The 15,894-nt window shown below is 54.4% G+C and overlaps 1 protein-coding gene across 2 annotated transcripts; it reads left to right on the top strand.

Moving 5' to 3' along the window:
• The first annotated feature begins 1,907 nt into the window (after positions 1 to 1,907).
• LOC100342863 (cytochrome P450 11B2, mitochondrial) lies at positions 1,908 to 15,695 on the top strand. 2 transcript variants are annotated; one of them, XM_051831024.3, is made up of 9 exons: positions 1,908 to 2,164; positions 2,523 to 2,678; positions 5,844 to 6,043; positions 6,123 to 6,326; positions 6,550 to 6,704; positions 7,666 to 7,832; positions 7,961 to 8,039; positions 8,124 to 8,318; positions 8,496 to 15,695. In XM_051831024.3, the coding sequence occupies exons 1-9, from the start codon at positions 1,926 to 1,928 to the stop codon at positions 8,607 to 8,609; spliced, it is 1,509 nt and encodes a 502-aa protein (XP_051686984.3). In that variant the 5' UTR covers positions 1,908 to 1,925; the 3' UTR covers positions 8,610 to 15,695. The 2 variants fall into 2 exon arrangements, with proteins under 2 accessions (XP_051686984.3, XP_089191933.1); XM_089335807.1 differs by having other exon boundaries at positions 2,502 to 2,678.
• Positions 15,696 to 15,894: the final 199 nt, after the last annotated feature.

Here is a 15,894-nt window from a genome sequence, read left to right as displayed (position 1 = left end):
CCATTAACTTAGCAAGAGCAAAGTGAACATCCACCATACAAGCACATGGAATGAGGTTCAACACCATGTATCACGAGTTCACTATGAATTAGCAGGACAGCAAGCTGCAGTTACACACCCATGAGAAAGGAAAAAAGACAAAACGCTGGCTACACCCAGTGCTGGTACAGACCTGGAGTGACAGAAACACTCGTCCACTGCTGGTGGGAATGCGAAGGGCTACACCACTTAGGAAGACAAAAGTAACCACTGTCTTATAAATCCAACAGTCATGCTACTGGTCTTGATGCAAATTAATGGAACACTAATATTCACAAAACCACCTGTTAGCATCTTCATTAAGAGTTTCCCAAACTTGGAAGAAACCAAAGACTCTTCAGTAGGTGGATGGATGAATAAACTGTAATATATCCAGAGAATAGAATCTTACTCTGTCCTAAAAGCAATGATACCTCCACCCATGAAGATCTAGAGGACACTTAAATTCAGGTGAGGAAGGGAAAGAAGCCAGTCTACAAAGTCTACAGACTGCATGATTTCAATTCTAGAACATTCTGGAGAAGGTGAAAGTGTGTGAGAACTGGCTCCAGGTCTGTGTGAGGAATTAATCAGGACCCAGGGGAGATTTTAGCAGTGGAATGGTTCTCTGTGGTCCTACAGGGATGGACACTGGCCATGCAGCATTTGTCAAACCACAGAAGGGACGACGTCAAGAGGAAACCCTAGGTAAACCAAGGACATTGGTGATGATTACATGTCAATCTAGACTCATGACTGTCACAGATGTGCCACTGTCATGCAGGGTGTCAATAGTGGAGGGTTGAGTGGGACATGTGTGGGGCAGGAATACAGGGAAATTCTCTACTCTGCTCAGTTTTCAGCAAGCCAAAAATGTAGAAATCGTCTAGAAGTCAGCTTGCTCAACATGGGGGCTCACAGTGCCAGGACTCCTGGCTCCAGAACCTGGACTGGACTTGCACTTGAACCCCTTACAGGCTTGTATGTTCCATTAGTTAATAGCCCCCTGGACACAGACATCTTGTATAATTCCTGCAATGGCCTTCCCAAGTCCTCGCATGTACACTGGTCAAGAAGTGCGCTGAATACTTGCTGAATGAATGAATGGCTACTGAGCAGTGAGTTCTCCCTCATCCTGTCTCACTTTAGAAACTCCTGTGTCTGGGCCTGGTGTTTTGTTCTTGCTGGGGATAAAGAAGCAGGTCTTAGCCTTTGAGAAGCTTTGTGAGAGGTTTTAGGAGAGGAAGGCAAAGAGCAGAGTGCAGTGTAACAGACAGTGATTAGACCAATGCCCAACACCTTGAAGATCCAGTCCACAACCAAAGTCACTTCCAGAAGCAGGAAATGGAGGAGGAAGTCACAGCACAGGTTATAACAGTAGTGGAGAAGAGGTCAGTGGAATGCCATGAATATTAATCCTGTTTTCCCTGTATTAATAAACATTTCCTTCATTCACAATTGAAGGATTTGAGATTTTTAAAGGGAGAATGACAAGGACAGTGATCATTTCTTAGATTTATCTTCATCAAAGTCTGTGAACTATAAATAAAGTCGATCAAAAGCCTGCAAGGTCCCCTCTCATCTCATGATAAGATAAGGGCTTCATCCATCTTCATCCTCTCCCCCATGGGGAGGAACTAGGGGCCCCAACCTCTGCCCTGCAGGTGGTCAGCCCCCTCTCTGGACCCCATGGCTGACCTTTCCCCCCGTCCCTACAGCAGATATGGGGTAGGACGCCCAATCAATTCTGTCTCCAGCTGAGCTTGGGAACCCACAGCCCTGATGACTTCATGAGTTTTCTGCTTGGATTCAGGGACAGTGTCTCCCATGACGTGATCAGTCCCCAAGTGCAGGATCACAGGCGACTTAAAAGGAATGTGATCGAACCAGGCTCGGGGAGCCTCAGGATGACATTCAGGGCAAGGACAGCTGTGTGGACGGCAGGGCCTTGGCTGTCTCTGCGAGACACCAGGACGCTGAGCACCAGGGCGGCTCTGTCTCCCAAGGCTGCGCTGCCCTTTGAAGCCATCCCCCAGTGTCCCAGCTCCCAGTGGATGAGGATGCTGCAGATCTGGAGAGAGAAGGGGTATGAGAACATCCACCTGGAGATGCATCGCACCTTCCAGGAGCTGGGGCCCATTTTCAGGTAAAGGCCTTGCTGGCCTCTGGACAGACGCTCCCCGATCATGTGCCCCAGCCCTGGCCAGGCACACAGCACCACCATTGCCCAGGGCAGCCTGTGCTGTGCGTCCTTAGGAAGGCAGGGAGCAGCATGGGGGAGCTGGGCAGTGTCCTCACTGATGGGGACGGGGGCTCTTCAGGAGGACCAAGCACACTATGGTCACAGCTGAGCAGGCAGAAGTCAGAGGCACGAAGGGTGGAGAGGTTTCTGGTGCACAGCAGGAGGGATGTCCTGTGGGAAGCCGTGGGTCTATGGGGGGGAAGAGGTCCCACAGGGGGTGACCTGGAGAGGGCCCGGCCAGCCTCTGTGCTTTGCCCTGCAGGCATGACCTGGGGGGACGACAATTCGTGTCTGTGATGCTGCCGGAGGACGTGGAGAGGCTGCAGCAGGTGGAGAGCCGGCACCCCCAGCGTGTGCACCCAGAGCCCTGGGCGGCCTACAGACAGCATCGTGGACAGAAATGTGGCGTGTTCTTGCTGTGAGGGCCGAGTCGGGATGAGGAGGGGGTGGGAACCAAGGCCAGGACTTGGGGAGAAGGCAGAGCAGAGCTGACAGCAAGTGCACCTGCCTTGTGGTCTGTGTGTGTGGGTGGAGCCAGGCAGATCATCACACACCCAGAGCCATCCCATGGGGGACCCTCTGTCCTGTGGCTGTGGGAGTGGGGTGTGCTGGGGAAATGGCCAGGGCCCCTGCAGGTGAGAGAGGGGAACGATGACCACGTGGCTCCTGGAGCATCCTCTCTGTGTAGCAGGCATTTTCTCTGGCAGGTGGACGGCTCTCCCTCCTATAGGTCAGGAGCACCTGAAGGAAGGGAGTCATTGCCCAGGCCAGGCCGTGCCAGGACCAGTGCCCCCCAGAACTGCAGCCCTGCCCCAAGGTGCCCTTGTCTCCTAGACTTAACACAGTCCTCACATCGGTGGGTACGGTCCTGGGCTGAGAGAGATGGGGATGCACAGGTTGATGGGTCTTCTGGCTCAGAACTCACACACTCGGGGGGGGGGTCGCACTGCTGCTGTTTCTCACTTTGCAAAGGGCGGCACACCTGCTCAGGTAGGGAGAGAGATGGGGGACAGATGTGCCTCTGAGGTTTGCATTAGGACAGGCGTAGTTGCTGGTAGAGGGACATCTGACTGTGGACAGCGGCCCACAGCACGTCAGAAGGGACTTCTCTTGACTGTGAGATTTAGGGCCATGCCCCTTCCAGTGCCCTTCATTCAGGACATGTGGCAGGGAGTACCGGGGTGGGTGTGCTCCAGTGCCTGCATGCACATGTGTGTGTGTGCATGTGTGTCTCACACTTGTGTGGTTCCCTGCACTTGCTTTCAGTATTTGCATCTTGAGAGGGTTTGTTCCTGGTGAAATGTTTACACATGTGTGCCTGTGTGTGTGTGTGCTTGTTTATGTGTTGTGTGTGTCATGTGAGCATGTCTGTGCCTGTGTGCTCGTGAGAGTCTTGCACAGGTGATTGGGGTCCTGTGTGGGTGTGTGTGTTCATGTCAATGACGTGTGATCACTGTCACCACAGGTGCTGTGGAAAAGGAAAACAGCTTTCGATGAGCTTGGGCTTTCTGAGACTGGGCGTCCCTGCCAGTCCTGTGGACTCCCTGTGCTGTGGGTTGTGTGTTCAGGGTCTGTGGGAGACTTAGAGGATCTTAGCCATGCAGATGGTGGGAATCCTCCTTAGGGACAGGCAGTGAGTGGTGCTGATGCAGAATAGTGTGCTCAGGAAGCGGATGCCATGGAGCGGGGGACGTCAGCTAGGGCCTCTCCACCTGGGCTGATAGGATATGGTCTGCCTTGCCCTGTTTCATGTCTGCTGGGGTAGCCTGTGTTTTCATGCATCTGTTTTAATGCATTTGGATCTCCTGCGGACCGAGTGTGCATGAACCTTGTGACCTCGCCCTGCATTCTGCCCACCACTCTCTTTGTTGGCAGAGCTGCACCCCTCGCGGCATGGGCCCATTGCTGTCCCAAGGCCCCGTGTTCTCCGTGCACCACAAGCCCTGCCTTACCCTCTGCTGTCTGAGGAAAACAGTGAGATTCCTTCTGCATTTCTGTTTGTGCATGTTCTCCTGGCATTTTCGTCTGGCTGTTGTGTGTACTGCCTTTCACGTTCACACCTGCTCAGTGTCAGCAACACAGAAAAAACGCCTCCTAAATAACCTCTTTCCACCCAGTTCAGTTGCTGATCTCAAAACTTTACATGTTCATACACTGTGTGCCCCAAACCACGAAACAATGGTATTTACAGTGTCTTGAATTATGTGGAGTGACTCAGCAGAGAGAAAATGTGATACAATTAGACTAATCACTGATGAAGGGCATTTGTCAGTAGAATCGTGCACATCAGCAAAACTGGAGGTCAACACCATTTCTCAAATAGCAAAGCATGCGGATGGGCCCTGAACTGATCACTGTGGAGGTGTTCACGTCTTCATGCCACTGGGATTTCCTGCCTAGTGCCCTTCACTTCTACCCACAGAGGTTCCACAGACATTTCATGAATCATCTGGACATTTCTAACTCCCTGCTGCACATTGCAAGGGCAATTCTGCAGGAAACAGGATCCTGTGGGGAGGTTGGCTGTTGTCTGTGTTCAAAGTCGGCACTGTGAATGCTTCATCCTATGTCCTCCTGGCTCCCAGAATTCTCTGATGAGAAATCTCTGCTTATCCTACTTCAGTCTCTCTGCTTAGGACAAGTGGCTTTTGGTGCGGTGCCATCAGAACTCTGCCCTGGTCTTCTTGGTGCACCGTGATTGCCTGTGTCTGCTGTGGCACCAGTGGGTTCATCCACATGGAGATCACTGAGCCTCCTGGGTGCTCACACCTGCGCCTTTCCCCCATTCACGAAGTGACAGCCGTCATTCCTGCATGAACCCTCTCTACACCTGTGCTCCCTGGATTTCACAGACCTCACACCCCCCCTCCGACAGGGGTGCACCTGAGAGCATCCCATGTCGTGCTCGGCTACATTCTCTTTTCCGGGGTATTTTTCTCGTTCAGAACCCTTAGTCCTGGACATTTCCGTGGTCCTACATGGAATGCTCTCGGATTCTTTCTTCTGCTGGCTCAGAACTGCTATGAGTCTCTCTAGTGCACTTTTTATTTCTGTTTTCCTACTTTTTAGCTCCATGTTTGCCTTTTGTATTCTTCATAGATTTTCCATCTCTTTGCTGGTCCATGTGTTTTCTTGGATCAGCCTTTCCTTCACTGTTTCTGTGTTATCCTGCAGATCTTGCAGGTCTTGTGAATGTTTCTAATGCATGCTTGCAAGCTGCTGCTCAGAGCTGGAAACTGCGCTTTCACAGCAGTTCCTGTACTGAGAACTGAAGTGAAAGATATGAACCACAGCTTGAGTCAACATCTTGCCTGGAATTCACGAGATAAATCTGGAAGATTCCATAACAGTCACAGAGATCTGGGGTGGGGAGGCAATGGCTGGTGCTTCCTACAGAAACCAGGAAGGCAGCTCCGAGAGACAGGGGCACCCTAGGACAAGCAGCAGCCTGAGTCTGTGCCTGCAGTCAGCTCCTACCCCAATCCTGCTCCCCGATTCTGCCTGGGCACCAGGAGGGCAGCATGACATGGAGGGGCCGTTGCATGCTGGAGCTGCCTCCCAAGCTCTGCTCTCTGCCCTGCAGGAATGGACCTGAATGGCGAAGCAATCGTCTGAAGCTGAACCCAGTCATACTGTCACCAAAGGCCGTGGAGAAGTTCATCCCCATGGTGGACGTGGTGGCCAGGGAATTCTTACAGGTCCTGCAGGAGAAGGTGCAGCAGAACGCACGTGGGAGCCTCACCATGGACGTCCGGCCCAGAATCTTGAGCTACACCATAGAAGGTTGGTGCGGGGATGGGGGGAGCTCTGGCCGCTGAGAGCCCAGGGAAGCCTCACCACAGCAGTGCCGTGCCCTCTGCAGCCAGCAACTTTGCACTTTTTGGGGAGCGTCTGGGCCTCCTTGGCCAGAAAATAACCCCTGTCAGCCTGAACTTCTTGCATGCCCTGGAGGCCATGTTCAGATCCACTGTGGAGCTCATGTTCCTGCCCAGAAGCCTGTCTCGCTGGACCAGCGCCAAGGCGTGGAAGGAGCACTTTGAGGCCTGGGACCACATTTCCCAGTATGGTGAGGCCCGGGGACCCAATTTCTCATCCCCACCACTTCGGGAGGGCGAGGCCAGATCTGGGTGCCTTGGCTGTCTGTAGTCCTGAGAGCTGGAGCTGCGTTTGGCTGATCTGAGACCTTACACAGGAGTGGGGGCCTCAGAATACAGGGGACAGAGTGGGCCTGAGGGGCAGAGGGGGAGACACTTCCTAAGAGGGTCTGGGATGTTTCCCCTTCTCCACAGCCGAACAGCGCATTGAGAACATCTCCCAGGAGCTGGCAGGAGACTGCTCTGGGCACTACAGTGGCATCGTGGCCGAGCTGCTGAGGCATGCGGACTTGTCACCTGAGGCCATCAAGGCCAACTCTCTTGAACTCACAGCAGGCAGCGTGGACACGGTCAGTCAGAAAAAGCCCCATCCACAGCCCAAGAAGTCCACCTGAGTCTCAGACAGTGTTCTACAAAGCAAGACCACCCTCCAGCCCCTGTGAAGTCTGCTACTTCTAGAATCTATTTCCTCACCTAAAGGCAGTTCTAGAAGTTCTAGGAGGGGACGTGGAGCCCAATGTGTGAGAGGAACTCAGGGTCCAGAGAGCCCAGGGGAGGCAGGTGGGGAGGGCAGGGGACCAGGGCATGCAGCAGCCCAGGGCCTGGAGGGGGCCAGCGAGGGTGCAGGCTTGAGGGACGCAGAGTCAGAGGAGGCAGAAGGGGGTGGCCCTAAGAGGAGGCCCCTTCACTGTGTCCCAGTCAAGATAGGTGGAAGCCAGACAGGGGGCATGGAGGCCCCCACAGTACACTGAGTGTCCCGGCACAGCCCCAGGGCAGAGCAGGGACGGACACCCAGTGGCAGCAGGGAGGGACCAAAGGAGACCATTTCCGAGTGAGGACACTGCAGGAGCTCTGAGGAATGAAGGGGCAGGTGGGAGACCCTGAGGCTCACAGAGCTGCCAATGCCCCTCCCCGCCCTGGACAGGCCCAGGTTAACTGAGGGCTGAGGTGGGCACTTCATGCTATCACTGGGAGGCCAGTGCTGAGGGACTGTGGGTGTCCTGGACCCATGACCAGGGGGCCAATGGCACTGGCTCCAGAACTCTCCCTTAGTAATGAGGAGAGGTCTTCCCCTTCTGGGCCCTAGAGAAGGGGTGGACTGGTTGGAGTCAGTCCCTGGCTGGGATGGGGCCGACGTTCCCTAGGGACTCAGCAGCAGGCCCCGTGGTGGGCGCTGGGTGCTGTGTTCTGGCACTGGGGCTGCGCCTGCTCTGGACATCCACACCCACAGGGAGGGGTGCCTAGGAACAGATCGCCGAGCCAAGGGCCGTGCCTGCTGCCAGGGCTGAGTGCTGTCCACGTCCCTTGCAGACTTCTCTCCCCTTGCTGATGACGCTCTTTGAGCTGGCTCGCAACCCCGACTTGCAGCAGGCCCTGCGCCAGGAGACTCAGGCAGCTGCAGCCAGCATCTCTGCCCATCCCCAGAGGGTCATCTCAGACCTGCCCCTGCTGCGGGCTGCCCTCAAGGAGACCTTGAGGTAGGTGCTGGCTGCCCCTCCCGTGTCCCTGCCCTCTGCTCACTGGGGACTTGCACACAGCTGGGCTTGGCAGTGTGTGGGAGGAGAACTGGCACAGCCTCATTCCCCCTGCTGGTGCCCCATCCAAGGCTCTATCCTGTGGGTGTGAATTTGGAGCGGATAGTCAGCTCAGACCTGGTGCTGCAGAACCACCACATCCCAGCTGGGGTGAGTGACTCCGCCCCCTGCAGCCGAGCCCCACCCACATTGCCCTCAGCAGAGAGCTGACCTCCCCTCCACACCTGTCCACAGACACACGTCCAGGTGTTCCTCTACGCGCTGGGTCGCAATCCGGCCGTATTCCCGAGGCCTGAGCGCTATTTCCCCCAGCGCTGGCTTGACAGGGGCCCACATCAGAGCTTCCAGCACCTGGCGTTTGGCTTTGGGGTGCGCCAGTGCCTGGGGCGTCGCCTGGCAGAAGTGGAGATGCTGCTCCTGCTGCACCACGTGAGCTGGCATGGGGGACTGGGGACAGGAGGGGCAGGGGTGTGGTGTGCAGAGGGTGGGTGGGGTCTGGGGAGGCCCCCCCATCCTGCAGCTGCAGGCTCAACCAGGCTCTAGGGGGGGTGCAGGCCAAGGCCTGAGCTGCTGAGTGGTTCCCAGGCAGCCATGCCTCTGTCCTAGGTGCTGAAATGCTTCCTGCTGGAGACGCTATCCCTGGAGGATGTGAGCATGGTGTACTGCTTTGTCATGAAGCCCACCAACTACCCCCTCCTCACCTTTCGGCCTGTCAACTAGTCAGCCCTCCACCGAGACTCCCTGCCTGCCACCAGATCCCTGTGCTGGGACCCCGGGCCACCTCTCCTGGACCTTGGTGCCTCTGCTCTTGGGCCCCATGGCTGTCCAGACAGCACCCTGCAAAAATCCACTGCCCCCAGGGTCACTGCTTGCCAGCTAGCTAGCAAGGCCAGGGTCATTGCGGGCCGTCCTGGTGGCTGGTGCTGCCCACGCCCAGCCCCTCCCAGCTCCTTTCCTGCAGTGGCATCCTCCGACCTTGGCCTCTCCCCTCCCGGCCTGGCTGCTCTAGGGGCCGCCCAAGGACCCTAAGACCCAGCCCTGGCCTTCCTGTGTGTCTCATTGTCCCCTGCCCCTTCTCCTGCCTTCTCTGCTGAGATTCAATGTAGGGTTTGAGGGTCATGGGAGGGGTCCAGCTCCCCCCTGTACCTGCCGTCCCAGGAAGCTCAACTGCACACTGTGTTTCCGGGATCGAGCCCTCAGTATGGGGTCCTTAGTGCTGGTGAGACGTCTCCATTTTCAGATGAGAAACCCAAGGCTCTAGGGGGCTTGCTGGGGTCAGCCACACATCCTAGACCTCATGTCCTGTGTGTGCCTTCAAGGTCAGCCCTCAGTGCTGTGCCATGGTCAGGTCCTGAGGTCTCTTGACACCCTGGATCTCACGTGCTTGTGATGGGTGGAATTAGTATGTGAAGTGTCTCCACACAAAAAGTTGACTCAACTGGGATGACTGCTTTCCTGGGAGCCCCGCTTGCTCCCTCTACTGGTCGTCACGGGAGCACAAGTCAGGGGGAGCTGAGGAGGCACAGGGAGGCGGTAGTGAGCAAATGCAGGGCCCATTCCGGAGGTTCTGGCCCAGTGCAGAACATGGACAGCTGTGCAGGAGGGGACTTTCTCCAGGGAAGGAGCCACAGTGTCCATGTCCCTCTTGTGGCATCAGTCCTGGCGTTTGATCTAGTTTTGAGGTTTCCTTTTCTCAGGCATAGCATCAGCAGATGTGGTCTGTCCATGGGCTCAGTAGCCCTTTGTGCCACTCCAAATTGGCTGTCACTCTGGGTATCCCAGCTGTGTGCCCTGGACCTACTGGTGCCTGCAGGCCCACCCAGCTCCACTGGCACAAGAGGTCACATGCACATCAACTAAACCTGGGATCATTGTAATCACCCAGTGCAGGTTTTACAGCATCACCCACACTGGACAGAATACACACAGGTGTCTGCATCTTCACAGTATTTGTGATGTTGTTGCCTGGCAAGTGCAGAGGTGGCTTAGAGTAATCCCTGCTGCCACCTGTGAGCGTTTGCAGTGTCCTGCCATGCCACAGTGAAAGTTCACTAGTAAAGCTTTACCAGTTCCTGTGTGTGTGCGTGTCCATCCAGGCCACTCTGTCCCTACACAAACTTGTGTGCTACACATGTGGGCGACACTCCTATGTCCCCTACACAACCTTGTGTTCTACGTGTTTTGGAGCCCATGCCTTTCTGACACATATACAACCTTGTGGTACACTTGTACCACATGTGATGCCAGGCCACCCATGTCTCCCACATTGTTCCATGTGTCTGTTGGCCATTTTAATTTCATCTTTTGAAAAGTGCCTATTCATGTCATTTTCCCATTTCTTAACTGGATTGTTTTGTTGTTCGTGTGTTTCTTCAGCTCTTTGATACTGCACATTAATCCTTTATCATTTTCATAGTTTGCAAATAGTTTCTCCCAAATATTTTCTCTGTCATCTGCCACTTCACTTTGTTGAGTGTGTCCTTTGCGTTGCAGAAGTTTCTTAGCTTGATGTAATCTCATTTTTCTGTGTTTGCTTTGAGTGCCTGTGCTTCTGAGGTCTTTTCCAAGACCTTTTTGCTTATGCCAATATCGTCCAGAGTTTCTTTGATGCTTTCCTCTAGTAATGTGATGGTATTAGGTCATCGATTTAGATCTTTGATCCATTTTGAGTTGATTTTTGTATAAGGTGTGAGGAAGGGATCTTGTTTCCTACTTCTGCCTGCCAATATACAGTTTCCCAGTGCCGTTTGTGGAGAGAATGTAATTTCTCCAGGGATTGATTTTAGCTTCTTGGTCAAAGTGCATTTGGTTGTAGGTGTATGACTGATTTCTTGAGTTTCTGCTCTGTTCCGTTGGCCTACGTGTCTATATTTGTGCCAATACCAGGCTATTTTTGATTGTGACTGCCTTGTAATATGTTTTGCAATTTGGTGTTCTGGTGTATTCATCTTTATTTTTATTGTTTAAGATCGCTTCAGCTATTTGGGATCTCTAGTGTTTCTATATGAATTTTAACATAATTTTTTTCTGGATCTGAGAAGAATGTCCTTGGTATTTTGATTGGAATTGCGATGAATCTGTAAATTGCTTTGGGTCATTTGGACATTTGGATGATATTAATATTAATATATTAATATATTAACCCTGTTAACAAAGAAGGTTTTACCATTTTTTTGTCTTCTATTTCTTCTTTAGTGTTTTGCATTTTCATTGCAGAGATCTTTCACATCCTTGGTAAAATTTACTCAAAGGTATTTAAGTTTTTTGGTAGCTATTGTGAATGGTGCTGATCTTACAAGTTCTTTCTCAGCCATTGCATTGTCTGTGTATTCAAAGGCTGTCGATTTTTGTGTGTTGATTTTATATCCTGCTACTTTAGCAAACTCTCTTGTAAGTTCCAATAGCCTCTTAGTGGAGCCTTTTGGTTTCCCCTATATATAGAGTCATGTCATCTGCAACAGGGATAGTTTGACTTTCTCCTTTCTAATTTGCACCCCATTGATGTCTTTTTCTCACCTAATGGCTCTGGCTGAAACTTCCAGAACTGTATTGAATAGCAGTGGTGAAAGTACTCATCCTTGTCTGTACTGGATCTCTGTGAAATGTTCCCAACTTTTCTCCATTCAGTATGATGCTGGCTGTGGGTTTGTTGTATATTGACTTTATTGTGTTGAGGAATATTCCTTCTATACCCAATTCCTTCTAAACCCAATTTGCTTAAGGTTTTTTTTTTTTTAACATGAGAAGATGTTGTAGTTTATCAATGTTTTCTCTGCATCTATTGAGATGATCATACAGTCTTTATCTTCAGTCTGTTACTGTGATGTGTCACATTGATTGACTTGCATATGCATCCGGGAATAAATCCCACTTGGATGTGTGAATGATTTCTTTTCTGATGTGTTGTTGTATTTGATTAGCTAGATAATCAAATCAATTTGCTGGGTACAGGAGTCCAGGTGACACCCAAGTTGGGTGTGGTCGATCTCCATCGTCAGCTGGAGTGATCACAGCATCAGCCTCTCTCTACCAAGGTGAACCAACCACCCTGGGTGAGCCCACAGTGCCCAGGCACCTCACACACACAGGCGCACGAGCTGCACGAGGATCTGTGTGCTCCTCGGAGTGAGTGCAGAACCCTGAGCCTCTGAATCCAGACTCCGTGATTTTCCAAAGACTCAGCCCCACCCTGTCATCTGCCCTCTTGCACAGTCAGGATTCCCACAGTCACCGGGAGTGTGGGATCCACTCTCAGCCCCATGAGCCATCCCCATCCACGGAAAGAGCCGTGGCATTCCCGGAGCCAGCTTCCTAACCGATCGAGGTTGGCATTCTGCCTTGATAATGTGAGGGGAAGGGAGTGCTTCATGTGCCGAAGTGGGCACCCTGCCCCCACCAACCCTCCAGGCCAGACTCCAAGTCAGCTGGGAGCATGCGTTTATCCCTCTGCTAACGTCTTCCAGTTTTGCCTAGGCTTCCGTAGCCTCTGCTGGCCTTGTTAAGATGGTGTTTCCTACCTGCTTGTTGCCTGGCATCTTGCTCTGAGAAGGTGGTCTCCCCTCCAGCCACCAGCTATGGGAAGGCGCTGATGGTGTCCTGCTCACTGCTGCGTGATTGAACCGTCCCTGCTGTGCCACACCGTCTCTCTTCCTTTTGTAGAATCTCCATGCAAACTTCTCTCCAACTGTCCCCCTGGATGCAGTTCCTTTTCTTCTGTTATGTCCCTGTGGTGAGAACCTTCAGGCCTTTTCCCTCCTCAGCCATCTTGGATCCCCTGCCTTTCCATTTTAATGTGAATTTCAGCATCATCTTGTCCAAGTCTCGGACCTGTCTGGGAATTTGGAAGGCAACACATGGAGCTTAGACAGTTTCCCTAAGGTTGATTTTTTAAAGAAAGATTTATTTATTTATTTGAGAGGTAGAGTTACAGAGGAAGATCTTCCATCTGCTGGTTCACTCCCCAAATGACCACAACAGCCGGAGCTGGCTGATCTGGAGCCAGGAGCCAGGAGCCTCTTCCAGGTCTCCCACGTGGGTGCAGGGGCCCAAGGACTGTGCCGTCTTCCACTGCTTTCCCAGGCCATAGCAGAGAGCTGGATAGAAAAAGAATAGCTGGGACTGGACCCAGTGCCCATGTGGAATGCCGGCACGGCAGGTGGGAGCTTAGCTCACCATGCCACAGCGCCACCCGGGGGATGATGCTTTCATTGCATGCGTCTTCCAGTGCAGGGCCAGTTTGCTTCTGCAGACCACTGTGGCTGCTTTGGTGTCTGTGACTGGCGTTTGTTCTTCTGTGGACGTGGGTCCTGCAGTGTGGACGTGGGTCCTGCAGTGTGGACGTGGATCCTGAAGTGTGGACGTGGGTCCTGCAGTGTGGATGTGGATCCTGCAGTGTGGACGTGGGTCCTGCAGAGTGGACGTGGGTCCTGCAGTGTGGACGTGGGTCCTGCAGTGTGGACGTGGGTCCTGCAGTGTGGACGTGGATCCTGAAGTGTGGACGTGGGTCCTGCAGTGTGGACGTGGGTCTTGCAGTGTGGACGTGGATCCTGAAGTGTGGACGTGGGTCCTGCAGTGTGGACGTGGATCCTGCAGTGTGGACGTGGGTCCTGCAGTGTGGACGTGGGTCCTGCAGTGTGGACGTGGATCCTGAAGTGTGGACGTGGGTCCTGCAGTGTGGACGTGGATCCTGCAGTGTGGACGTGGGTCCTGCAGTGTGGATGTGGATCCTGCAGTGTGGACGTGGGTCCTGCAGAGTGGACATGGATCCTGCAGTGTGGACGTGGGTCTTGCAGTGTGGATGTGGGTCCTGCAGTGTGGACGTGGATCCTGCAGTGTGGACGTGGGTCTTGCAGTGTGGATGTGGATCCTGCAGTGTGGACGTGGGTCCTGCAGAGTGGACGTGGGTCCTGCAGTGTGGACGTGGGTCCTGCAGTGTGGACGTGGGTCTTGCAGTGTGGACGTGGGTCCTGCAGTGAGGACGTGGGTCTTGCAGTGTGGACGTGGGCCCTGCAGTGTGGACGTGGGTCTTGCAGTGTGGACGTGGGTCCTGCAGTGTGGACGTGGGTCTTGCAGTGTGGACGTGGATCCTGCAGTGTGGACGTGGGTCCTGCAGTGTGGACGTGGGTCTTGCAGTGTGGACGTGGATCCTGCAGTGTGGACGTGGATCCTGCAGTGTGGACGTGGGTCCTGCAGTGTTTCCTGTACAATACATGGAATGGAGTTGCCGGATGATGGGAGATCTCATGCCCAGAACTTAGCTGGGTCTGGGCTCTCGGGAAGGCCCCCCAGCTCACTGCCCTGCCTGTGGGGACGGAGGCCACCTTTGGGCTGTTGTGGCTGCACCTTAGGGTCAGCAGAAACTGGAACTCAGGCTCCTGCAGGGGGAACGGGGACAGCCTGATCCTGGCTGAGGCTGGGCTGCCTCCCAGAGCCCGGGGTCTGGGAATTTCTGCACCATTGCAAGATGCAGGCTGAGTCCTGGGGTTGGGGCCAGAACCGGTGGTACAGGGAGTGTGGATGCAGAGACCCAGGGAGGCAGGGTGTGTGCTGGCCCAGTGTTGCTCACAGAAGTCCCTGAAGGGTGCTGGGTCTGCTGTCAGCTGAGGGTCCCCACTTTCTCCACAGTGGACCCTGGGGAGGCCCCACCCTGCCCTGGCACCGAGACCCCTCCTCTCTTAGCAGAATGGTGACCTGGCCATGGCAGGAGGGCATGCGTGGGGCTCAGCTGCAGCCCAGAGGGCCCTGCCCTGCCCTGCCCTGCCTGTCTGCTCCCTCTGGTCTGGGCCGGGCCCTGGGCTGCAGCTTTGAGGAGGGGCTGGGCCCCAGGAGGCTGTGTCTGAGCCTTTCTCCTGGGAGCAGAGTCCAGGGAACACTTGGTAGACCCGAGGGGTAGGACTGGGTGCCAAGGCCCCACCCACACTCTACTACTGCCCCTGGGGGAGCAGGGCCGAGGCAGGGCCCCACGTGGGCTCCGGGACACAATGCGTGATTCCTGGTCAAGAGCTGCGGGGCCACCTGCTCAGCGCAATGCTGGGGTGGGGGGCTGGTGCTGGGACCTCTGCCCCTCAGCTGTTCCCACAGTCCCCTGTGGACCCCAGAGGCCAGCTCCAGACTGGCCTGATTCTCACCTCCTGGGGTGGGGGTGCTGAGTGGGGAGGTGAACTCCTGGCCCAGGGCCACAGGCGAGAGTGGCCCAAGGACAGAGCAGGGCCGACTCAGAGAATGTCAGGGCCAGGAGGAGGTGGCTGCAGCGGCAGGGTGGGTGGTGGTGGTGGTGGTGTCCTGGGAGCGCTTTCGTTGATGTCCACATGGAGGTGGTGCTCTGAGGCCAGCCTGCAGCTGTGCCCGTGGTAGCTGGGAGACAAGGGGGCTGTGGTGCCCCAGGGCTGCTTGCTGCTCGGTGGTCTTGCTCGAGGGCCCTGGGGGCTCGTGCAGAGTGTGCTGCCAGAGTCTGCTCAGACTGGCTGGTGCGGGAGCTAGAGTCAGCAGAGATGCCAGGTCTGTCTGGACACGTGTGCCCCTCCAACCTCTCTGCTCAGCGGCTGTACATGCGCAGGCCTCCAAGCACACGTGAAGGCCCTCAGCACAGGCGGGAACAGTGCCAAACCCCAGCAGGTGCAGAACCCGGGGCAGCTCTGCAGATCTGCGAGCAGGTCACTGGCCCCTTCTGCTTACCTGGCACGGAAGGCTCTGCTCATGCAGACATGCGGCCTCATGACAGAATGTGAAGGCAGAGAACCTGCTAGGACAGAACCAAGGAGACACAGAGCAGACGACAGGGACGTCTGGGGAGAATGCTGGACAAGTCATCACTTATCTCTAATCACCTGGCACGTCCATTGACTAAATTTTCCAACTAAAAGATACAGACTGGCTGAATGGATAAAAAACGAAAGACCCGTGTATATGCTGCCCACAAGAAATACACCCCACCAAGGCATATTCACAAAGACAGAAAGAAGAGGATGGAAAAAGAAATTCTGTGCTTTGGAAATCAAACTGAGCT

The sequence above is a fragment of the Oryctolagus cuniculus genome, chromosome 6 (genome assembly GCF_051225735.1).
Source record: "Oryctolagus cuniculus isolate XC-2025 breed Fujian yellow rabbit chromosome 6, ASM5122573v1, whole genome shotgun sequence".
In the NCBI taxonomy this organism is placed as follows: domain Eukaryota; kingdom Metazoa; phylum Chordata; class Mammalia; order Lagomorpha; family Leporidae; genus Oryctolagus; species Oryctolagus cuniculus.
This window is presented reverse-complemented; position numbering and strand designations above follow the sequence as displayed.